Raw genomic sequence first — 25,798 nt, forward strand, 5'->3', positions numbered from 1 at the left:
AATAAAAGGGTCTGGAGGATATTAATTACGAGGAAAGGTTGCAAGCACTGAACTTATTCTCTCTGCAGAAGAGACGATTGAGAGGGGATATGATTTCAATTTACAAATACCATACTGGTGACCCCACAATAGGGATAAAACTTTCGCGGAAGGGAGTTTGACAAATGGCCACTCATTAAAATAAGAAATTAGGTTTAACCATACAATCTACGTAGAGGGTTCTTTACTGTAAGAGCGACAAGGATGTGGAATTCCCTTCTACAGGCAGTACTCTCAGCAGGGGCGCATTGATAGTGTTTTATTTATTTTTTTTTATTTTATTATTTTTTTTAAACTATTAGATAAACACCTGATTGACCAAAACATACAGGGATATACAATGTAATACAGACAATCACACACATAGGCTGGACTTGATGGACTTGTGTCTTTTTTCAACCTCACCTACTACGTAACTATAACTAATAATATAAAACAGCATGCAAACTGGAAATAAATGCAACATGTATAATGCATATAAACAAAGCTTGTCATGTTTAGGATGCTTAGTAACTTGTGCTTCTGACAGACATTAAATGAAAACATTGTTAGCATACCCACCTGAATACGACATTTCACCAAATCCAAAGGTACAACTGCAGTGTGAGTTATACCACAACTGAGGATGCCACCAAAGCCACAAAAAGCATAAAATTTTGTTGAGCCATATTCACAACTGTAGTCGCCTAAATGAACAAACCAAAAAACCATGCTTTAAAAAAAATAAAGACACACATGCGTAATATATTTAGTACCAAAACAAGTTAATTTAGTCAACACTGGTTAGTTTACACTCAAACTTCATCACGTGCATGTAGACACAAACCTGAATTCTGCATTTAACCAGATCTAATGGGACCACTGCAGTATGTGTTGTACCACAGCTTATGATTCCACCAAAGCCACAAAGAGCAAAGAATTTTGCAGATCCATAAGCACAGCTATAGTCCTCTGTTTAATTAAAAGTGACACAATGTGTTACTCAGACTTTATAGGTGAAACAGTCTGCATTTAACATGCTTTACAGTTTATATTGTTAATGTTCACTTATCTTTTTGCCTCCTTCCCCTGACCTTAGCCGTCCTCTTCTCTTTATGAACTAGCTGGTTGTACGTACGTTGATCTATCGTGTACAACCAGCCTGTCAGGCCCCCCCCACTCCGAGCGATCAGTGCCATCAGCTATAGCCAACACCGATCATTGTATTCCGACCGCGAGGAAGGCTCCTCGCCGACAAAATACAATACCTCGGTGGGAAGGATTCCCCTCCCCCCCCCCAGCTGCATCCAGCACCTAGGTCTTACCCTCCTTGACCTGCCTGCACATTATAGCCAGACTTATTTTGTGAAGGAATGTGATGTAGATAATAATAATAGTAATCTGAAAATGTCTATTTTCTTATGTGCATACATATTTTTCTCCTTACTCATTATATAAGTATACAGATTTGCTCTGTTCCTATATTTTCTCAAAATGGCGTGTACCCCCTACCTCCCACACACAGAAGAACGCGGAACTGGAGATAAGAACAAAGAGAGCCAAACCTCGTTATGAAAATTATCCATCTTCTTTTCTATCTTGACCAATGAGATGTACCTATTAGACTGACATAGCAATGACGTATTTGTGTGTATAAAACATTAACACCGCCTTGAATAAATTAGAAGTGTAACGGTAACGAAACTGAGCGTGTCTCAGTGTGTTTACTTTTATATGCATGCATATCAACACTTTTCAAATTAGAGACAGCAGCAGATAACCTTGAGCTCGATTGGAGCTCTTAATCATTTCCATAACAGTTGGTGCCGAAACCCGGGACCTCAGGCTACGGTCGAAGTTATACCGCGACAAGCATTCGGGCGTTAACTGATTAATGAGAGTGGGGTTTGCGCAGCCCTAACAGTACCGGTGAGTTGATTGATATTTTTACCACTGTACGACTCTCTTATCTTTCGGTTGACGGCTGGATTCTGTCGGTATGCTGAGACTGTCTTAGAGGCAGGTATTTCCTCGCCTGAGGTTGTTTAACGAACCTGCCAATGGGTTTCTGCTGACTGTATTTTTTGTTCACTGTCTGTCATTCTTTGGGTTACGAAACTCAGCAGTCTAAAAGTGCTACATGCGTGAATGTATGGTCTCATCTCCAGACGAGCTGTTGGCCTCTGGAGTGAGATAGTTTTTTTGTAGCAGTCGTTTATAGACAGGTGTGCTCTAGGTTCAAGGAACCTTTGAGGGTTATCTCAGCTGCTGGCTTTGCAGTCTGAAAGCGTTACAGAGGACTCACCCCAAGAAGAGTTGTCGGCCTCTTGGTGTAGAGCTGTAGAAAAACGTCTATAAACGGGTTTATTTTTGCAGGGTGGTCTGCCCTTGCGTTTATCTTAGCCTGCTGAGGCTTTACGGTTCAGAGAGTGGCAGGTGTAATGTCCTGTCGTGATTGTATTTGTGGTTTATTGTTTGCTATATACACGAGAGGGGGTGGGGACTGGTTAAAGTCGGAGGGGGGCTGCCCGGGAGATCTGTTGGGTCGCGGGCCGTTGCTCCTCACTACCCCTAATGTGTTTGTTCTTGTTCTGAGATTAACCGTACATTAGTCTTATGAGCTCCCACCGAAGGAATTTGCTGATAAGAACGCTGAGAAAAATATTAACTCCTTGGTTGTATGTATTCCCCTCTCAAGCCGTTAGCCGAGAAACAGAAAGTGATATTGTAAAGAAGGAGAGAAGAAGATGTTGAAATAGTTAACAAAGTTGAAAGAAGTGACGAAAGTTATGTTGCAGAAGAAACAGGGAGAAAAATCCTGTGTGATAAAGAAAATTGGATAAAGGAAGTTAAGAAAGATGGCGATTGTATTATGTATGTATAGCTGATGATATGTTGGAACTTTAAACAAAGGAGGGGAGGGACAGCACTGCCCTCCGTCTAACAACCACTCCTTTCTCACCACCCAAGCACAACCCACTGTGACAACTCAGCCCGGCGGCCATCTTAGTGCACCCATGCCTTCACTTTCTACCCAGTCCAGTGCACTTCCTGCCGGCGGCCATCTTGGTACACCCAGTAAGCTTAAACAGCCTGTACCCAGCCCTCCCTGTTTTAGACCAAGATGGTTCATACCACACACCTGTCTTCCCCAATACGGGAGCATCACATTCCCAGGCTGGATATGTTAATGATGAAGAAGCATCTGAATGGGAAGCCCGACAGCAGGCAGCAAGGCCACCCACTGATTTAACCCCCAATCCGGCTCCAGACTCTCAGTTCCGAGAGGATCTCAAACACATGCTGGCAACCGTAAAGAACAGTGCCTCTTGTCAGCCCCTGCCCCAACAACAGTCTCGGTTACCAGAAGGGGCACCAGTGATGTATGTCGCTTTTACTCTATCACAAGCAGCGGCCTTAGTGACAAGTCTGCCTGACCCAGAGAAGCAGCCAATTCCCTTCTACCACAGGATAGTGCAGATACAAGAAACTTACTCAGCTGCCTGGAGAGACTTGATCAGCCTATGCCAAATCAAAGCAGGATATGTCTTTTGGCCAGTCATGCAGATGGCCTTCAATGATGCCTGCCTGACAAGTGCCACTTCCTACACCTCAGGCGTGGAGTTCTGTGCACAACTCCACGACTGGGCAAAGGAGAAGTTGACGGATCAGAAGACCACAATCCAAGATATTACCCAAGATAAAGGGTAGTGTGTGAAGAAGTATCATGCTAGACTCATAAAAGACACACACACACATGTTATCAACTGCTTTTGTTTCAGGGCTCAGAGAGGATATCAGAAAAGGCCTGATGGTGGCCCGCCCTGAATACCATTCAATGAAAATGTCTGATTTATTGTTGGTGGCCAGAGGTATAGAAAATCAAAAAAGGTAAAAAACCAACGCCCCTCATGGTAACCCATGATGAAGATCCCGCCTACACTCGTCCACCACCACTGCCCAATACCAGGGTAAGGATCACCTGTTACAACTGTGGGAAACGGGGTCACATAAGGAAAGAATGCAGAGCCCCAAGATGTCCCAGACGAAAAACCTACCACTTTCCTCATTGACAGGGGTGCAGCCAAAAGTGTGTTGAGAGCGGTGAACCTGCCTAATAATTCTTTCCTTTCCACTTCCTGATTTGCTTACCAGATTTGTGGTGTCCTCTACATGTCCCTTGAATCTACTAGGAGCTGATGTGTTGTCCAGACTACAGGCCTCAATCAGGACACGCCTGAAGGGGGGTGAAGTTACATACTCCCCTATCTTTAGAAGACTCATCTGCTTTGTGTTCTCTGCCTCTCCTGATGACACTTAATGAAGAAAAAAAAAAAAAAAAAAAAAAACTTCAAGTTCAATACTGCAGGAAGTACTTGACAGAATCCCTGCGTGCCTATGGTCCACAGGACCGGGAGACAACGGTAACTTAAAGGTGCCACCAGTTTCAGTCAAGCTAAAAGAGGGCGCTTCATTGCCCCGGAAACCACAATAACCCCAAGAAGAGAATCCTAAAAAGAGAACCAGGTACCTACTGTGGATGCCTTTGACTGCAAAATACCTCACAGAGGTGGACCTTACAAACGTTTTCTTCAGTGTCCACCCTCACCCCTTCTGCTGGTACCTTTTCGCATTCATCCACGGAAAGAAACGGCAACATACCTAAACAGTTGTGCCACAAGGGGCACAGAACTTTCCAAGCCAGTTTGCAAAAGCTATGGCTATCATCCTTAACACATGACAAAAGGAACACCCGGAAGTGATTCTCTTCCAACATGTTGATGACCTTCTCTTTTGTGCAGCTGACTTACCCCCTGTTGAAGTCACCTCAGAAAGCCTGTTGTGCTATCTTGCCAACCAGGGCTGCAGAGCCTCAAAGCCCAAATTGCAGTGGTGCTCAACACCTGTCATTTTCCTTGGACTAATTTCCTAGTGCAGAGCATGGATTCCAGAAGCCTTCCTACTGATGCTCTGCAATCAGACCCTTCCAGATGTCTCCTGAAGAAATATCTAAAGTTTGAAACCCTTGAGTGCGCCACCCCCGGCGCTAGGGCTCCCAGCCTACGACAAAACGCTCAAGCTCTTTGTATCCGAACGTCTGGGACATGCTGCAGGTGTACTCACCCAATCACACGGCATCAGCCTACGCCCCATAGGATATTATTCCTGTCGGCTGTATGCGGTAGCAAGAGGAGGCCTATTGTGTCTGCGAGCTGGATTTGCTACACAAGACTTGCTTGACAAAACTTTGAACTTGGTCCTCGGACACTGCCTCGTTCTGCTTGTTCCCCATGACGTTGTTGCCATATTCAACCAAGATCCAGCCGAAAAACACTTGTCCACTACCAGACACTTGAGACTCCTGTGTTCCCTCCTACTGGACAGCATTACTCTATTAAGTTGTCAAACACTGAACCCTACCACCCTTCTTCCACTTCTCGAGGGGGGAAAGGAGGAGGAGGAGTAGAGTCTTGACTTGTTACCCCCGTGACCGCACAGGACACGCGGTCACCACTGAAAACACTGTTCTACAAGCTGAAGCCTTAACACCGGTGATGTCTACACAGGAGGCAGAGCTATAAGCACTTACTACAGCACGTAAATGGGCAGAGGGAAAAAGAGCCAACATTTATATGGACTCAAGATATGCTTTCAACATTGCCCATGATTATGGTGTTATCTAGAACAGAGGATTCCTGATGGCTGCAGGAACACCTGTGAAAAATTGATTGATGCCTTGCTTCTCCCAACCCAAGTGACTATTCTGAGTAAAAGCACACGACAAAATGAACTCAAAGGAAGCTTAAGACAATCATCGAGCCAATACAGCTGCTAAACAAACAGCTGGTGGTCCGCGGGAAGTGGACAGCAGGGTGGTAGAAGAAAACCACCCCGTGCTTACCTTACAGACTTTCCCAGTGGACAGAGTTTATCTAAAAGAACTACAGGAAACAACAAGTCCGGATAAGAAGGAAAGCTGGAAATGGAGAAAAGGAGCAACTCTCAGAAATGGACTATTCGAGTGCAACAAGAAGCCTTGTCTACTCAGGAGTATGTACCCAGCCGTGGTGCAATGGGCACATGGAGCTGCCCACTTGACAAAGACTTTTATGAACTCTCTTATCAACAAGTGTTGCACCAAGAGTTACTCCACTGACCGACAGCTTCTGCAGATCATGCATTATCTGCACCAAATGTAACCCAGAATGCACAGAAGAAGCACCTGGCAAAAGCCCTATACCCCATTCCAGAGGATGCAAATTGATCATTCTCAAGTGCCAAGAAGTGGCAGATTCGAATACGCCCTAGTGGAAGTGGTCATGACTGCCAGGACCACAGCTAAGAAATTACTGAGTGAGATAGTATGTAGATTTGGGGTCCCAGAGGTGATATTGAGAGATCAGGGACCAGCCCTAACAACAACCCTTACTAAAGAGATTTGGGCAGCACTGGGGGTTCAGTTGGCACTACACATCCCATACCACCCTCAAAGTAGCGGGAAGGTAGAAAGGATGAATGGGACACTAAAAACAGGATGTTAAAGATGGCCCAAGAGACTAACATGAGTTGGCCAGACAGTTAGCCCATTGCCCTGTTCAGTGTCAGACACACCCCCAGGGGAAACATGCCCTATCCCCTTATGAAATTTTGTTTGGTTCAGCCCCCAGACTTGGTTGTTACTTTCCACAACAGTTACAGTTGCAGTCTGATGTGTTGACTAATTATGTAACCACATTATCACGAGAATTAACCTGAATGCATGTCCAGGTGTTTTCTTCCATTCTAGATCCTGAATCAGATACAGGAACACACCAACTACTGTCTGGAGATCCTTGAGCCAAGTTATGATGGTCCATTCCAAGTTTTGCTGACCACAGCCACCTCAGTCAAGTTGGCCAGGAAGAACACCTGAATGCACGCTTATCACTGCAGGAGAGCGTGTTTTCGGGTGCTGCATATCCTTTTTCTGTTTGATCTAGGGGGGAGGGGCCCAGGAGGTGGCCATCACAAAAATGATAACATAATTATGTTTTGGTGTAACTCTTCAGGTACACATGTGACCACCTTTACCTTAGATTACTGTGACATAGTACCTTGTCCGTTTGACCCTTCATGGTGATGCCATTGGTACAGTGATATCCCTGACGGTAAGGACATATATGTATGCCACACAGACAGTTACTGGGGACAGAGTTGTGGTTTCTGTGGGGGCCAGTGGGTTGGAACACAGGGCCAGACTGGGCGACCACAGAGTGCATTAGACAAAAAAGATGAAAATAGAAAGCCCCCATATCCTAACCAAAGATACCCCTGATACATGCACTGACCCAGCACACAGTCAGAGGAGGAAGCGAGCAGCTCTCTCCGGAAGCTTTGATCCTCATGTATACATACATGTCATAGGGGTTACAAGGGGGGTCCCTGATGAGTTTAAAGGCAGGGATCAGGTAAAAGCTGGTTTTGAGTCTTTGATCCCCATAACAACTGTCAGCAAGAATGTAGATTGAATTAACTACATGTCATGGTTATGCAATAGAGTTTGTCGATCAGCTTACCTGTCTCCATGTGTTCATCTCTAGAGATCAGCTGACCCTCACCTGACTGCTTTTGTAACCTCCCCTCTAAGCATGGCCCCACCCCAGGCCCTATCAGGGAACCCTATATTAACCTGTGCACTGCAAGCCAGCAGTGCTGATCAACCACTGTGTGTTAGCCTATGTGTGTACTTGCTATGTTTCCTACATCTGATTTCTGTTACCGACTTTGGCCTGTTCCCGGCCATCCCTGTCTGCCTGCGACCCTGATGTTCCAGCCAGCTCCCTCCTTCCTCTGCTCCTGTAGTCTACCGTGAGCGTGAGCTGTGAGACCCTGGGGGCCGCGACCTGGAGCCAGACTGCAGCGCAGTCCATCCTCACCACTAGAGGCTCTGGTGAACACCTGCTGGCTCTTAGACTCCGCGCCCTGGGGAATCTATGCTCTAGCTCCCAGTGGGATCTGTGTCAGTGATCCAGTAGACCTGCTTCCTGAACCTCCCAAGGTACAATCCGCAGCAGTCAGTGCTAGGGTCCACTACCTTGCGGTGCACTCCTGATCCCAACGGTGTGCATCTGTCACCCAGCCTCTAGGTGACCTGACACTACACATATTATAACCAACAGAGATTTGTAAATTACTCTAAAGATGCCCTCCAGGGAATTTCTGATCAGTTAGCCCCCACTTCCTACATGACATTCCAGGACCGGATGGCCTTAGACATGGTGCTAGCTGGGAAAGGAGGTGTTTTGTAAAATCATAGGAAAAAACGGGAACCTGTTGTACATACATTCCTGATAATACTGGCCCAAATGGTAAGGTTACTTTAGCTATAAAGAAATTAGAAGATCTGTCACTAGAGTTGAAGAAGAACTCAGGTATCACAGACCCATGGGACCAATATTTTAGCTGGATGAGTGGGTGGCAGAAGGTGCTCGCCCAGATACGGGTAACGGTATTAATAATCCTGGATCTTTTAGCCCTGATTATATGCTGTATTCTACCTTTTGTAAAAAAGTTAATGAGCAAGGCTGTAGACAATAGCACACCTACATTTCTCCACCAAGAAGAAGAGGACCTCCTTATGATGGAAGATGACAAACCCTTCACTCCTCTACAGTCACTCCCTGTCCATAATCTCACAATCCTATAGGGTTATAGGGATAGATAGCGCCTGACTGCACCTCTCCAGCTGTATCGAGGAGGGAAGTGAACAGTTGCTGCCCAATTCTATATACAGCCTAAAAGAGTTGCTGAGGAGAAGGGCCAGGCTAAAAAGTAGGACCTTTAGTATTAGGGACAGAAATGAGAAAATAGTCATTTTAGGGGGGATTGTGAAGGAATGTGATGTAGATAATAATAATAGTAATCTGAAAATGTCTATTTTCTTATGTGCATACATATTTTTCTCCTTACTCATTATATAAGTATACAGATTTGCTCTGTTCCTATATTTTCTCAAAATGGCGTGTACCCCCTACCTCCCACACACAGAAGAACGCGGAACTGGAGATAAGAACAAAGAGAGCCAAACCTCGTTATGAAAATTATCCATCTTCTTTTCTATCTTGACCAATGAGATGTACCTATTAGACTGACATAGCAATGACGTATTTGTGTGTATAAAACATTAACACCGCCTTGAATAAATTAGAAGTGTAACGGTAACGAAACTGAGCGTGTCTCAGTGTGTTTACTTTTATATGCATGCATATCAACACTTTTCAAATTAGAGACAGCAGCAGATAACCTTGAGCTCGATTGGAGCTCTTAATCATTTCCATAACAATTTTGCTATAATAAATATCCCCAAAAAAATATATTAAAAAACATTTTTTTTCCTCAGTTTAGGCCGATACGTATTCTTCTACATATTTTTGGTAAAAAAAAAAAAATTATCGCAATAAGCATTTATTGATTGGTTTGCGCAAAAGTTATAGCGTTTACAAAATAGGGGATAGTTTTATGGCATTTTTATTAATTTTTTTTTTTTACTAGTTTTGGCGGCGATCAGCGATTTTTATTGTGACTGCGACATTATGGCAGACACATCAGACATTTTTGGGGCCATTGTCATTTATACAGCAATCAGTGCTATAAAAATGCACTGATTCCTGTGTAAATGACACTGGCAGTGAAGGGGTTAACCATGTCCTAGGGGAGCGATTCTAACTGTCAGGGGAATGGTTTGTGTGTGTGACGTCACTGATCTCTGCTCCCGATGACAGGGATCAGAGATCGAGTGACACTGTCACTAGGCAGAACGGGGAGATGCTGCTTACAACGGCATCTCCCCTTTCGTCCTCTCCGGGAGGCGATCGCGGGTATGCCCGGGGAGATAGAGTCCGCGGGACCGGCGACGCAACTCACGGAGATCGCGGCAGGCGCGCGCACACACATCGGCAAATTCAAAGTAACGTACGGGTACGTTACTTTGCGCAGCCGTGCCATTCTGCCGACATATCTACAGGAGCCGGTCAGGAACCGGTTAACGACAACCATAATTAACTTGGCAATACACTGCCACTTAAAATGTTAAAAATATGTGTATGCAAATACATAAACTCACAAAAGCAGTATTTTACCATTTATTGTATTCTGAACCAACAAACCAAAAAATATCATACTGAAAAGTTTAATACATTTGAGCAAAAAGCTGGAAGCTGAATATTAAAATGGTAAATCAAAGCATTGCTACTTCTGTTCTTTAGGTACCATCATTTAAGACTTAAAAGGGGTTGTAAACCTTCCGTTTTTTTTCACCTTACTGCATCCTATGCTTTAAGGTGAAAAAACATCTGATGGTTACAGGCCCCCCAGCCCCCCCCCCCCGGTTTACTTACCCGAGCCCTCGAAAGTCCCACATCAAGAACGCGCTGGCTTCTCGGCTCTTCATTGGATAGATTGATAGCAGCGCAGCCATTGGCTCGCGCTGCTGTCAATCAAATCTAAATGTCGAGGCCACCAGGGGGCGGGACTGAGACACTATGGACGCAGAGTGTATGAGACGGGAGCGCGCCCACAAGGTAACCCCCTTGGGAGAGAGCTTCCTGAGGGGGTTATCTATTGCGGGGAGGAGCCGAGACAGCCGCCGTGGGACCCCAGAACAGGAGGATCGGGGCCACTCTGTGCAAAACGATCTGCACAGTGAAGGTAAGCATAACATGTTTGTTATTAAAAAAAAAAAAAAAAAAACGAACCTGTACCACCACTTTAAAAAAGAAATCCAAAGAAAAAATGATTTTTGTGCACCCACTGCATGGGTTAACTGCTTGCTTTAGTCTAGGGGTGAAAAGAGTGGAGATATACTTACCTAAACTGCCGATCCTCCAAAACGCAAGACCGGTTCCTTCCCCCCTCATGCTAGCTGTCTTGTGCATGGACTGTTTGATGTCCTAACGCCCATAGTCCAGCTCTGGATGTGAGGTAGACAGGACAGTCCACCGCTGGATGTGGGGGCAGCGCTGTTTTCTAGAGGATTGAATGATAGGGCAAGTATAGCCTTTCGGTTCACCCCTGGGCAAAATAAACAGTTAACTCACAGCCCACTGCATGGGAGAAAAAAAAAAAAAAAAAAAAAACACTTTTCATGTCGTACTGCTTAAACATACTGGTAGGCATTTTAGTTACTCCAGCATGAATCAAATAGTAAAAGATATTCCTAGCAATGATATGAATATTCAGATATCCATAAAGATTCTGGATGCTAGAAAAGTCACATAACATGTATCATGTATGCCATTTATGTCCCTTTAGGAAGATTTCCATTCAGTTCCACCTGCCGTTCCTTAGACGCAAGAAATGCTCTTTGCAGTTGAAACCCGTATAGTGTCTCTATTGGAAGACTCCATTTTATTTCTGTTATGGTGACAACTCAAATCCTGCCATGTCTGTGCATATGTACCACCGGTCTCTGCCAGGTCCTACATAACTGGAAGACTCTGGTGGCACATATACTGCAGTTCCTAAGATGGCAGCGTGGAAGAGGGGCAGGAGAAGCCATTTATTCATTGGTTTAGTCTAGCTTTAGGTTATAGATTTACTTCTAAGAACACCAAGGTAAAGTGAAAGCACAAAATACTACCCTAGTTATCTATACAAACACATACAAAGATGAAAGCAGAGTGCCATCTAAAAGTGAAACTTCAGCGAGACCAGGCCTCATTACAGCAGCAGCTCGGCTCCCTCCTCTTCCACCCCCCGCCGGACCAGTAGGAGATAGCAGTGGTGGCTCACGCATGCCCAGTAGGGACCCAGCGTGAAGCCGTAATGCTTCACTACCGGGTTCCCTTACTGGCAATGGTGGCAGTAGAACCCAACGGAAACATCAGCTGTGGTGCTGACATCAGTGGACTATAGGACAGGCAAGTGTCCCATTATTAAAAGTCAGCAGCTCCAGTATGTGTAGCTGTTGGCTTTTAATTTTTGCAGGAGTGGGCGCACCTCCACTTTAAGACACTAGAAAATATGATCCAGTTTTAGCAATTTGAAATGTTCTCTCTACATGAAAAGGTACTATGTGACCGTGTAGGACTGGTGTCCAAAAATACACATTAATGTGCAGATAGCAGATGGCAACAACTAACATTACATGCTGCCCATTAACAAGGGCAGCTATGCATTGCACACTTTATCCTAATCGAACCGATTGCTAAAACTCACCTTCAGCAACAGCAGCTGCAGCAGCAAGGCGTCGGACAGGTTGGATCTCTGGAGTGTTTTTCTTCCTTAAAGTCACACATTCCTGACCCACCTGGAAATGTGGTGCATTGAACGGATTCGCCCGGGCTAGCTGCGCAACGGTGGAGTACATTTCGGCAGCTGTGGGTTTGACAGAAAACAAGTGAACACCCTACAAAAAGGTGAAGGACAAGCATAATTACAGGTTTTGGAACTGCTGCAAAATTTAAGGTTCAAAAGTCCACACGTAAAAAAAAAAAAAAAATTTCTTACTTCAAAACTTTTGTATCATTCTGTACCTAATCTGTCAACTGTTTTGTTCTCAAACAATATTCACCAAGGCTTGTGTATAACCAGTTTAGGCAGGATAAATTTAGATCTGCATATACACACACACACACACACACACACACACACACACACACACTAGAAATTGTTCACAAAGGGAAACTTTAATTTTATTTCCCTCCCCGAAGTGAATTATGTAAAATAAGTTAATTTGACATCCCTTACAAATGTGAGCTCTTATACACAAATTTAGATAAGGTCTGAGTTGTACATACTCTATATCAAAGTCATTAACGTATCTTAGTGCTTTGCAACGCTTTGTGGTAGAGGTCTAAAGCAGTTTCCCTGTTTTCTGGGTTGATTTGCAGTTGCTGCAGAATTTCTGAAGCAGGTTTAATTACCGTATTTATCGGCGTATAACATGCACCTTCAATTTAAAGAGGGAAGTTTCAGGAAAAACGAAACAAAAAAAAAAAAAAAAAAAAAAAAAAACTTTAAAATAAACCACTTTGAAGCAAAATAATGGTCAGTGCCCATCAATGCAGCCTGATCTGCGCCATCTCCCGTTTACTCGGCTCTCAGTCAGCAGTCACATACACAGTCCCGCCTCCGCCATCGGCAGTGGACCAGCTACTGTAATTGACAGAACACTGGTCCAATTCCGGTGGCAGGTCTGTGTGTGTGACGTCAGAGCTGATTATACAGGAGATGAAGGCTCAGTGAATTCCGGCGGTGCTCCTCCCCCCTCCTTGGTAAACCATCGGCGTATAACAAGCAACCGTGATTTGCCCCCTATTTTCAGGGGGAAAACGGGCGTGAATACCCTGATAAATACGGTACTTCTTAATGTATGCAGCTATAATCTGGTGTTCAGAGATCATAGGCTATTTTTGTGTGATATAAATAGGTCCTGCTATTGAAAATGTACTGCTAGCTTTAAGCCCTGGTTCACACTGATCCTGCTTTGAAATCGCGCTACTTCACTTGAAGCAGCGCGATTTCAAAGTAGCAAAGTCAGCGCGATTTCAGGTGCTACTTGATCGACATCTGTGTGGCTTCATACACAAATGTCTATTGAAGTCACACCTGCAATCGGCAAAAGTAGTGCAGGAACTACTTTTGCAAATTGGTGCGGCGCCACAAAATCGGTGTGCCACCGATTAGAACAGTGTCATTGCCTCCAATAGGCTGTGAATTGTAATGCGATTTGATCTTTCAAATCACATGACAAATCGCTCCAATGTGAACCTAGACTAAATGCTACGTAAAAGTCAAATCAGTCGGGAAAAAAACTACAGATTTCCACAACCAGTCTTAGCACTAAATAAACCTATAGGCAAAGCCTTTTTTTCCCCCTTCAAATATCGGATAGAAAAGAGGGAATGTTTACAAATCTTGACAGGTTTTTTTTTTTTCCTCTTCTTCTGTGCATGCCAACTGGGGAGAGTCAGCCTCTTCCATCCCTGGGAAACGCAACCTTTGTGTCCTTGTGAAATGAAGTGATTGTAAAAGGTTAGGAGAGCCCAATTCCTGGGGGGGGCACAAATTGCCATGCCTTTAACATTAGATTTGATCCCATCCTAGAATAAAGAGGGACATAGATCTTTCCTAGCTTTTACCAAGTAGACTTCAAATTGTCTGATTTACAGTTCCTAATAAAGGAGAGAAGATCAGATAGGCTGAAGGTTAAAGTGTACCTAAACCCAACAACAAAAAATAAATCATTTACAGCTCATCAGTCCTTTGCTGTGGGGCTGCATTAGTTTTCCTTGTTTATATCCTGGTGATATTGCCAGTACTCAGCTGACAATAGGTATGCCCCGTACACACGGTCGGACTTTGTTCAGACATTCCGACAACAAAATCCTAGGATTTTTTCCGACGGATGTTGGCTCAAACTTGTCTTGCATACACACGATCACACAAAGTTGTCGGAAAATCCGATCGTTCTAAACGCGGTGACGTAAAACACGTACGTCGGGACTATAAACGGGGCAGTGGCCAATAGCTTTCATCTCTGTATTTATTCTGAGCATGCGTGGCACTTTGTCCGTCGGATTTGTGTACACACGATCGGAATTTCCGACAACAAGGTCCAATCCGACCGTGTGTACGGGGCATTACTTGTACTGTATCTACGGAGGAGCGGCACTATCACCCTACAACAGGGTGAAAGAAAGCTCTCCTTCTCCATAACACAACAGTTCTGTAGTCCATAGATAGACTGTACTTTCTGCTGACTTATCACAAGATCAATTTTCTGCACAGATAAATCTGAACACTTTCAATTATATTTTTAACAAACCAAATAAAGAAAAAAGTCATTTTGCATACACTTTAAAGTTTGAACTAATGGCAAAGCTTTTTTCCTCCAGATGGATGAAGTAAGGGAGGGTTAAAGGATAAGCTCACCTTTTGACAAAAAAAAAAAAAAAAAAAAAAAAAAAAATATATATAAAAAAGGCACATATTTTTTGCACCAGCTCAGTTCTCCTGCAGATCTGTCAGTGTATCTGATTGTTCGTACCTCATATGAGGAAGCGGATACATTCCGACAGGAAGAATCAAATAATGGTGCGGGGGCCGGTGCATTTATAACATGTTACACCCCAAATATGGGTGTAACATGTTATGAAAGGTGAACTTATCCTTTAAGGGCTGGTTCACACCAGAAGCAGTTCAGTGCATTTTTATTCTGCATCAAAAATACATGGACAGTGTTTAACATGGATTCCAATGGTCCTAGTTCACACCAGTGCAGTGCGTTCCATTGCAGTCAACAAGAGTAAAACTATGGGGGTTATTTACTAAAGTTGGAGAGCGCAACTCTGCATAGAAACCAATCAGCTTCCAGGTTTTATTGTCAAAGCTTAATTAAATAAGCTGAAGTTAGATGCTGATTGGCTACGATGCACCGCTTCACCAGATTCTGAGGGCACCGGTTTTAGTAAATCTCCCCCATTGTATTTTTCTGTATGGAACACAGCAAAACACATCAAAAATGCAACAAGCAGAAACGCATCCAGAACAGACATTGTAGTGTTAGCCGTTCCTTAGACCAGTATTTCTCAAGCCTTTTTCCCAGCCAAGGTGCCCTTTAAAATGATGTGCAATCTCAAGGCACACTATACCAAAAATGCAACAAACTAAAGGAATAGTTTTACATAAAGGCAGCAACATCCACACATGTAGGACACTGCTAGAGGTGATTTATTCTTCCAAAGCAAATACAGCTTTGCACACCGGTACTGACTAGTATACCAATGTTTCTCTTTTCCCTCAGTTTCTGTTCCTTGCTCAGCTAACTTGACCCCAGTGCTTACAGAGAAGAGCAGGAGAGGGACAATCCTGCTGTGCAAGCACCTGATGTCCATAACCACCAATAATGTCATTGGTTAGGATACTGGAAGATTGTAATGGTGCATAACAAACCCGTGGCTTTGTGTACCTAAAAGGCAGGCTTGATCCACCTGCTGGCTTGAATATAATTTTTAGGCAATCTTTAGACATTTTGCCAAGGCACCCCTGAAGAAACCTGAAGGCACCCTGGTTGAAAAAAAAGCTGCCTTAGACCCGTTTTTTTGTTTTTTTTTTGGGGGGGGGGGGGGGATCATGGTCCCATTAGGAAGGGGGGGGGCACAAGTCCCTTCACTTCCTATCCCATAGCCACAACAGGAAGCAAGAGGAAATCCCTGACTGTCACCAGAACTAGTGTCCCCACTGGAAGATTTCCCCTCTACTATTCCTGTTCTGGTGACAACCCAGCTTTGCAATGATCCTCCACTCTGGGTGATAAAGGTAAACAGGATAAATAGAGAAGAAGGTCAATCTCCCTAAGGGTCGGTTCACACTGAGGCAGCACGACTTGCAGCGCAACTACCTCAGGCGACCCAGGACACAACTCAGCGGCATCTTGCAAAACGACTTCTGTATAGAAGTCAATGCAAGTCACCCCCAAAGTAGTACAGGAACCTTATTCTAAGTTGGAGTGACTTGCGTCGCTCCGATTAGAAAGGTTCCATTGCACAGAACGGGATGCTACTTGTCAGGCGACCAAGTCTTCCCAGTGTGAACCGAGGCTAAAGCCCCTTTCACATGGACACCTGTTCTGTGGGGGGGGGGGGGCGCAAAAACATTCGCCGCTCCATAGAGCTGAATGGAGCGTCCGATCAGGTCCGCCTGAAAAACTGACAAGCGGACCTGATCAGACAGTAATGGGTGTACAGACCTCCAGCTGTTGCAAAACTACAAGTCCCTTCATGCCTCTGGGTGTCATGCTTGTGACTGTCAGAGTCTTGCTATGCCTCATGGGACTTGTAGTTCTACAAGAGCTGGAGGTCCGCTAATTGCATATCTACACTATCAAAAAAAAAAAAAGAAAAAAAAAAAAAAGTTTGCCCTTCGTTATACTTGAACCTCCTAATTATGAAAGTGAATGGACGTGATCTGATCTTGTGGCAATCCTGGTACAGGTCAGACTTCAATAGACTAATATCTAGTACATTAGAACGCCGATCAGATCGGTCCAGGTTGGAGGTCACTGCCTAGACGGCTGAAAACAGCAGAGTGTCCCATGTAGATGAGCACTCAGCGCTTCCTTCTCCAGTATCACCCTGCGCACACACCATCCCCGCTCCTCCTCCTCCCGGCTCTCAAGGACACCGCGCTATAACGAGAACCCCCCGCCAGGCACACAGGCCTCGTCTGCTGGTGACACGCCTCGTCCTGTTACCGCTAAACACGTGAAGGACATCCCGGCAATGAGCACCTCCTTACACCACCTATTACCACAAGCGTGCCACAACCCGCCCATCCCCGGCTCCCGCAATGACTCCCCCACTCCGCGGCCTACTCACACTTACCTAGAAGATGGCGCTCACACGGCCCTCACCGGCTAACAGAGACCGAACGTCCTCCAGACCTAATGAATTTGTCCTTCTGTGACGTAGAGGCAACACCCCCACCACCTCTACGTCGACATCATTGGCTCTCGTATGTAGAGCCGCTAACAGTCCGGTGTCCTCATTGGCTGCTACAGAAGAAGGGCGGATTTGGCCATGTGACGCACGGCAGAAGGACTTTTACGTACACTACGTGAGCGTCACCTGATCGCCCTGACTTGGTGTTTAGTGTATACATGGCTGTGATTGACTCCAATGTCACTGTGCGAGGTCATCTCTGCTAGGTGACCTTTATCTATAGCGAAGTGCCTTGTTCCATCTATTTCAATTACTCACTGGGGAATGCTTTCCATAGAGCTTATAAAGCACTACTTTTATATTTCCAGACTAAGAGCTCGTTCACACCAGCCCAATGTTGCCAGCCGTCAGTAAATTTACAGACAGTTTGTAAAAATCAGTAATTGTTACAACTGTTTGTGAATCTCGGGGGCTCATCGTTTTGTCATGCTGTGTTGACTTTTGTAAGTGTACACTAGTCAAATTGCTTGCTACGGGTATTGTCGATGTTTCCGTATTGTGTTTATACTGTTTTATCATAGTGATTTTCATAGTTTTTAATGTCATTTTTCAGGTTGTCAGTAAAAAATGTGCTCCTCCTCCGCTAATCACAGGCAGTGAGACATTTCCCGATCTCTGCAGCCATGCATCAGGACAATGTCTCACTGCCTGTGATTAGCATGGCGCAGGGCCGACTTTCTGGCGAGCTCTGCACGTGGTGTCTGCGAACACGCCGGAGCTCATCCTTATTATTGAATAGCCACAGTGAACAAACGCAGATTAAATCTGTTGACGCGTTTCAGCCTATAAGGCCTTAGTCATAACACTGCACCAGCCCCATTGATCAACGCAGTCCCAATGCACGGACAAGCACTTTGCCTTAGTTGCAGTTCACATTTGTACGTGGTAGCAATGGGTGTCTTTATTGTACAGCCCTGGCCAAACGTTTTGAGAATGACACAAATATTAATTCTCACAAAGTCTGCTGCCTCCGTTTTTATAAAGGCCACATTTGCATATACTCCAGAATGTTATGAAGAGTGATCAAATGAATTGCAATTTAATTGCAAAGTCCTTCTTTACCATGAAAATGAACTTAAAGTGTTTGTTAACCCACAGGGTTAACTTTACATTATCCTCTTTGTTGATTCATCTAATGTCCCCCTGTGACTGAGCTTTAATAAAAATGCAGCTATATACCTTGTTTACTGATCGCAGATCGGCACTCACATGACATGCCGCCTCTCTCTTCTCTCGGCCCGACAGATGCAGCGGGTGGGGCCCAGGATCCCCCACTGACATCATTCAGGAGGCCCGCTGCAGCTGTCATGCGAAAGAAGAGAGAGGCAGCATGTCACGTGATTGCCGATCTGCGCTCAGTAAACAAGGTATATAGATAGCTGCCTTTTTAATAAAGCACAGTCACAGGGAGACATTAGATGAATCAAAAAAGAGGATAATGTAAGGTTAACTCTAATTTGAGCAGCAGAACGGGAGGGGGTGGTGCGGACACGGAGCTGACAGTCGGGGAGGGGAGGAGACACAGAGCAGGGCTGCGGCTGATGGAGGCACATATGCATTGCTGACAACGGTGTTCAGGCTCAGCAGTCCTAATATATAGTGGTCAAAGTACACAGGGGAGGGCAGAAACTGGCAGGATCAGCCAGATATTTCAGGTGATATGGGGGGGGGGGATTACACAGCACAAGCACTGTACTGTATATAATGCTTTAACCATCTCAATACAGGGCATTTTAACCCCCTTCCTGCCCAAGCCATTTTTCAGCTTTCAGCGCTGTCACACTTTGAATGACAATTGCGCGGTCATACAACACTATACCCAAATGAATTTTTTATTATTTTTTCCTCACAAATAGAGCATTATTTTGGTGGTATTTGATCACATCTGCGGTTTTTATTTTTTGCGCTATAAACAAAAGAAGAGGGACAAGTTTGAAAAAAACACAATATTTTTTACTTTTTGTTATAATAAATATCCATTTTTTTTTTCAGTTTAGGCCAATACTTATTCTTCTACATATTTATGGTAAAAAAAATCGCAATAAGCGTATATTGATTGGTTTGCGCAAAAGTTATAGCGTCTACAAAATAGGGGATAGATTTATAGCATTTTTATTTTTTTTAATTTTTTTTACTAGTCATGGTGGCTATCTGCGATTTTTATTGTGACTGCGATATTGTGGCAGACACATGGGACACTTTTGACACATTTTTGGGATCATTCACATTTATACAGCGATCCGTGCTATAAAAATGCATTGATTACTGTATAAATGTGACTGGCAGGGAAGGGGTTAACACTAGGGGGTGATCGAGGGGTTAACTGTGTTCCTAGAGAATGTTTCTAACTGAAGGGGGAGGGGACTCACAAGGTGAGGAGACCGATCTGTGTTGCTCTGTACTGAGAACACAGATCGGTCTCCTCTCTTCTCTGACAGGACGTGGATCTGTGTGTCTACACACACAGATCCACGTCCTGCCGTGTTACCGGGCAATCGCGTGTGCCCGGCAGACATTGCATCGGGGGCCCAGTGACACGGCGCGTGCGCGATTGCCGTCGGCGGCGCGCGCGCCCCCTGGTGGGTAGGGAAGGTGAGGGCGTCATATGACGCCCTCCCAGAACGAGAGCCGCGCCGCCTCGCTGTCATATGACAGCCGGCTGGCGGCAAGTGGTTAAAGGAACAGGATCTTTATTTTTTGGGGGGTAATAAATACTTTAATCCCATAAAAAACATTTCCTCTGCATTTGAGAAGAAGGCTTCAGGGCGCCCAAGAAAGCCCAGAAAGCACCAGGACTATCTTCTACAGTTGATTCAGCTGAGGGATTGGGGCATTACCAGTGCAGAGCTTGCTCAGGAATGGCAGCAGGCAGGTGTGAGTACATCTGTACGCACAGTGAAGAGAAGACTTTTGGAGGATAGCCTGGTGTCAAAGAAGGGCAGCAAAGAAGCCACTTCTCTTCAGGAACAGACTGATATTCTGCCAAAGGTACAGGGATTGGACTGCTGAGGACTGGGGTAAAGTCATTTTTTTTTTTTATGAATCCTCTTTTTAATGGTTTGGGGCATCGAAAAAACCTTGTCCGGAGAAGAAAAGGTGAGCGCTCCCATCAGTCTTGTTTCATACCAACAGTTAAGCATCCTGAGACCATTCATGTGTGGAGTTGCTTGTCAGCCAAGGGAGAGGGCTTACTTACAATTTTGCCTAAGAACATAGCCATGAATAAAGAGTACAAAAACATCCTCAGAGACCAACTTCTCCCAACCATCCAAGAACAGTTTGTTGACAAACAATGCCTTTTCCAGTATGATGGAGCACCTTGCCATAAGGCAAAAGTAACTAAGTGGCTTGGGGAACAAAACATCAAAAATTTTGGGTCCATGGCCAGTAAACTCCCCAGACTTTAATCCCATTGAGAACTTGTGATAAATTCTCAAGAGGCGCGTGAACAAAAAAAAAAAAACACACATTCTGACAATCTCCAAGCATTGATTATGCAAGAATGGGCTGCCATCAGTCAGGATGTGGCCCAGAAGTTGATTGACAGCATGCCAGGGCGAATTGCTGAGGTCTTGAAAAAGGGTAAACACTGCAAATATTGACTTTTTGCATAAATGTAATGTGATTGTCAATAAAAGCCTTTCACACTTATGAAATGCTTGTAATTATACTTCAGTATACATCTGACAAAAAGATCTAAAAACACTGAAGCAGCAGACTTTGTAAAAATTTAAATTTTGTCATTCTCAAAACTTTTTGCCACAGCTGTAAGTACGCTGCCATTTATTCTTAAGGGCCCAATAACACTGCAATATGTGGGTTGAGCACAAGTAAACACACAAGCATTGGCATGCTGCGTTGCACTTTAACCACTTGCCGACCAGCAGTTTAACATTTACTGCTGGCTGGTGGATTTGTTGTTTCCCCACAACGACCTGCACATCCAAGGGGACTGTCCTGCTTTACAGGCGCACCTGCTCTCTGCCGCTTGTGCTGTGGTTGGATACAGCCTGAATTTGTCAGCAGGCTGTCTGTCTAGATCAGTATCCTACTCACGGTCGGAATTATACTAGTGTCCCCAATAGTATAGCATCCCAAAACACAGTGTTATTTTTACCAAAGACATGCAGCAGAATACATATGGCCTACAGTTATGAAGAAATTTGATTTTATTGGATATGTCTTATAACAGAGAGTACATTTTTTTTTTTTTCATCTTCCTTTTTTTTTAATTTATATAATAAAAAACACAGTGGTGATCAAATACCTCAAAAAGAAAGCTCTATTTGTGTGGAAAAAATGATATACATTTTATTTATTTTGATTAATTGTCAGTTAAAGTGGAACTTTATGCTAATGCCGCGTACACATGAGCGGAATGTCCGTCAGAAAAAGTCAGATGGGAGCTTTTCATCGTATTTTCCGACCGTGTGTATGCCCCATCGGACTTTTCCCGTCGAAAATTCAGACGGACGTAGATAGTGAACATGTTCTAAATTTTACCGACGGAACTAATTACTATCGGGAAACCCGCTCGTCTGTATGCTGTTCCGATGTACCAAAAACGACGCGTGCTCAGAAGCAAGTACGAGACGGAAGCGCTCGGTCTGGTAAAACTAGTGTTCGGAATGGAGATAGCACATTCCTCATGCTGCAAAATCTGTGATCGTTTAATGCAGCACATTCTTTTGTGCTTTATAATGCTAGGAGAATGAACTTGTTTTGCTGCTGATATTCACACACAGTTCTCACAAACTTTTTTTCTTTATTATTTCTCGTGATCTCATGAATAATCTTTTATAATTTTAAAGCCAGATCTCCAGAATAATGTTTAGAATTATTTTTTATAGTCATCTCTTTTTATCATTTTTTTTTCATCATGATCTCCTTTGATTATTGCAAAATTTTTTTCTAGTGATCTCCATAATTTTTTATTTTTTTTTGGTGTTTCAAGTTATCATAATAACATTATTATCTTGTATTTTGTAACCTCAAGGAGGCTGGTTGGTGTCCCTTGTTAATTTGACATTGTCTTTTTGAACTGTACCTGCCTACTCACAAACAATCTGTCCTATTTTAATAACACATATAGGCAAGTATTTTCTCAAAATAAAATATCCATTTATTCTTGTTAACAAAATAAAGAGGAAGGCAAAGCTGGAGAAACTTTTGGAATTTGCGAAGCCTTTTGGCCCCAGGGCAGACATCAAGTCTGTGTAAATAAAAAATGTTATCTTGAGTCCATATAATTTTGAGCCCAATCTGGTCCAGGACTCCCTGAGATCAGGACCAGCAGCAGATGATATCTATGTCCCCAGGCTGTGGTACTATACCAGCCTGCGTCTTCTGTCAGACCAGACTGAACCCAGGCCCTCACTTTCTTCTCTTCGCTGCAGCCTTCCCTGCAGCCTTCCTTGGAGGCTGTGTTTCTGGTGGTGGACTTGTAGCAGGAGGAGGAGGCTGGGTGAGATCATATATGTGGCTGTTCTCTGTCAGCTGGCCCCTCAACCCCTTCTGAAGGTCCTCAAAAATAAGTCGCTCACACAGTAAGCGTTGGGCCCTCCTCCAATTTCAACAATCTTGTGGCTATATAGCAGCCATAGGCCTCTTCAGCATCGGGGGGGCCTCTGAGCACATCATTTGCTTCCCTAATGAGGCCCAGTGCTGCCTCCTCCGTCATCGTCCCCTTTCTGGGCCTTTTTGTTTGAGGCACCTGGGATTGGGTGAGGCTCCTACTGGGGCCAGCCACCTCCTGGCTGACACTGGGCCCGCCCACCTCCTGGCTGTCACTGGGCACAGCCACCCCTCGCTGTCACTGGGCATGGCCTCCTCCTGCCTGCCACTTTCCAGACCCTCCTCCTGGCTGAGCTCATCCTGTGTATAAAAAAGAGACATAGTTTTAGTTTTTGCTTCATAAATCACAAACAATTTTTAGCTCGTGACTTGCAAATTGAATGTTAATAAATAGAAAAGACTATCATTCTGACCCCAGCATTTTTCTTTCTTGTCCCAAACATTTTGGCCACTACTGTCTATTCATATGAAAATCACTTTGTTTAAAATCATTAATTAGTTATCAATTATAACATCTAGTTAGCATCATTAATATTAGGACAATAAATATGTCTACTAATAATAAACCTGGCTCTAGCTGGGCGCATCCACTTCTTCCAGGATGGAAGGCCTCGGTAGTTCCTTGTCAGTCTCTGCTGGGGTTGAGGGAAGGGTGGAGGGAAGGCTGCAGGGAATGGTAGAAAGTGATTCCCTGGCTTCAATCTGGTCGTCCAGAAACCGCAGTTTGTTGAAGTACCACAGCCTGGGTACATACACTTGCGCTGCTGCTGCTGCTCCTGATCTGAGTGATTTCTTGTTTTTTTTTATGCTCCTTCTTATACATGCTCCTCAAGATCCTAATTTTATTGTCCAAAAACTTCATGTTTGCATCGGGGACCTAAGTCTTCACAAATTTCAGAAGTTTCTCCAGCGATGACCTCCTAGCTTGTTTACTATTATAATATAAGCTGTGTTTCACCTCCCACAAATTCCTCATGTCCCTGTATCTGTCTATGAAACTGGCCATGAATTCTGGGTCCTTAAAGTGATTCATCTTTGCTGTAAGACAATACACAAGACAAAAACACTAATGTCAGCCTAAACTCTCATTATCAAATCCCAATATAGGTCTCAATCTTGAAGCAGTATATGCCACTGTGATAAGCCAAGTTAAATTTTACCTTCCGTTCGTCCTTCCTCCACACATCGTACGTACGACACATGCATGTTAGCTTGATATAGACTGCGCATGCAGGAAACTCCGCCCGCCCCTGACGTTCTTTCTCGAAGATTCTCCGCCCCTTCTCTCTTCAGCGCGCAGTAGGAGTAACATGGTGGATAAAGAGCAGGTGTGTGGAAATTATTACAGTAACGAGGAGGAGGAAAGCCCGGAGCCCGAAGGAGGAGATTTAAGGCCTCCAATATGGCCTTTGAAGAGATGGTGGAGATGGTGTACATCTTGCGGAGGAACGACTATGATGGGAAGCATGGACCGTACCTAAACCCTAATTTGTGAAAGGCCAAGATCATGACGAAAGTTGTGAAGAGTCTGTGGCAGAATTTTGGGGTACGACACTCCAAAGAGCAAATAAGGAAACGCTGGTCTGACCTGAGGGAGCCGGATCAGTATAGAAGAATAAAGAGAGTGCTTCTAAAAAGTAAGTACTTGTTGTGTGTTCCTATCATTATTATTACTTGCATGCTGCGCCATGTGCTTTTCTTTACTGTTGTACATTTTAAAATGGCGAATTTCATGTTCGTGGGCACAGTAATCGGTCGTAGGAAACATTGTTCGCTAATTAAATACGATGTTTTGGGCAGATACAGGTTAAATACATTTGGTCATGCCTATTTGTATAAAATGAAGTTTTGTACATTGCTGTCTAGATGTGTTTGTAACTAGAATGAAATGCAAGCTTGATTCAGTGTAATGTAAGGAGAGGACTGTTTACACATCTGGACTCAGGAGCACTAGTGTGGGACACAAGAACAAACTTTTTAAGGTGTCCCACACAGGTGCTCCAGTGGATACTTAGGGTGTCTCCATGTGTGAAAATTGTCACAAAAAGGTAAGTATTCCAGCATTGGTAAGGTAAAAAATCATGTCTTCAGCTTGGAACTCTGCCCAAAACAGACAATTGTACCCCACTTCCCAGCAATATTTCATATTCCTATTTCTGGACTCAAATATCTGTGTGCTAAGTATACCTTTTGTTTCATTCTCATAGGGGAGAAAAGACTCGGAGGACACCACTCAGAGGACACCAGGGACCCACCACATCACCAAGAAGGGGAAATCAGCCCAAGACCCCCCGAGGATCCGGCGGAAGGAGAGGTGGAAGAAGTGGGCGAGATTGTCACCCAAACAGGTGAGTATCTGACACCCCAGCTTCAGGTAATCTATGTATGCCTGCATATTTATAATACATGTTTTTAACCAATTTTTAGGTGATGTGCTGGTTGTTGAAGAGCAAGCTGGACCTTTCACAAGTGACAGCTCCCAAAGGTTCATCCACAACATGGTGTGGAATGGTGAAATAGACATTATAAGGAAAAAACTGAATGTTATGGAACAACAAATGAAGAACGTGATAGATGTGTTGGGGAGAATATAAACTGCTTTCAAATCCCATTCATTTTCCCATTTCTTGGACTAAACCAAATTTTTCTTTTTACATTTTAAAAGCCAAATTTTGAAGATGCACACGGTGTGTCAACATGTGCTATCTGCCATCAAGGGATCTCAA

General features: G+C 44.1%; 1 protein-coding gene across 3 annotated transcripts in view; it reads right to left on the reverse strand.

The window, feature by feature from the left end:
- Nucleotides 1-17,535, reverse strand: part of SLC25A3 (solute carrier family 25 member 3) — a 28,952-nt gene extending 11,417 nt beyond the window's left edge. The window contains exons 1-3 of one of the 3 annotated variants that reach the window (XM_073620258.1): nucleotides 17,382-17,535; nucleotides 12,214-12,372; nucleotides 601-725 (exon numbers count right to left, since the gene is read on the reverse strand). In XM_073620258.1, coding sequence (XP_073476359.1) covers nucleotides 601-725; nucleotides 12,214-12,364 — 276 coding nt within the window. In that variant the 5' untranslated portion in view covers nucleotides 12,365-12,372; nucleotides 17,382-17,535. Of the gene's footprint in view, nucleotides 1-600; nucleotides 726-865; nucleotides 991-12,213; nucleotides 12,404-17,381 lie in introns of all 3 variants that reach the window. The other 2 variants (XM_073620260.1, XM_073620259.1) reach the window with 2 other exon arrangements.
- Between the last annotated feature and the right edge of the window lie 8,263 nt (nucleotides 17,536-25,798).

This window comes from Aquarana catesbeiana, linkage group LG03, assembly GCF_042186555.1.
Source record: "Aquarana catesbeiana isolate 2022-GZ linkage group LG03, ASM4218655v1, whole genome shotgun sequence".
Lineage (NCBI taxonomy): Eukaryota > Metazoa > Chordata > Amphibia > Anura > Ranidae > Aquarana > Aquarana catesbeiana.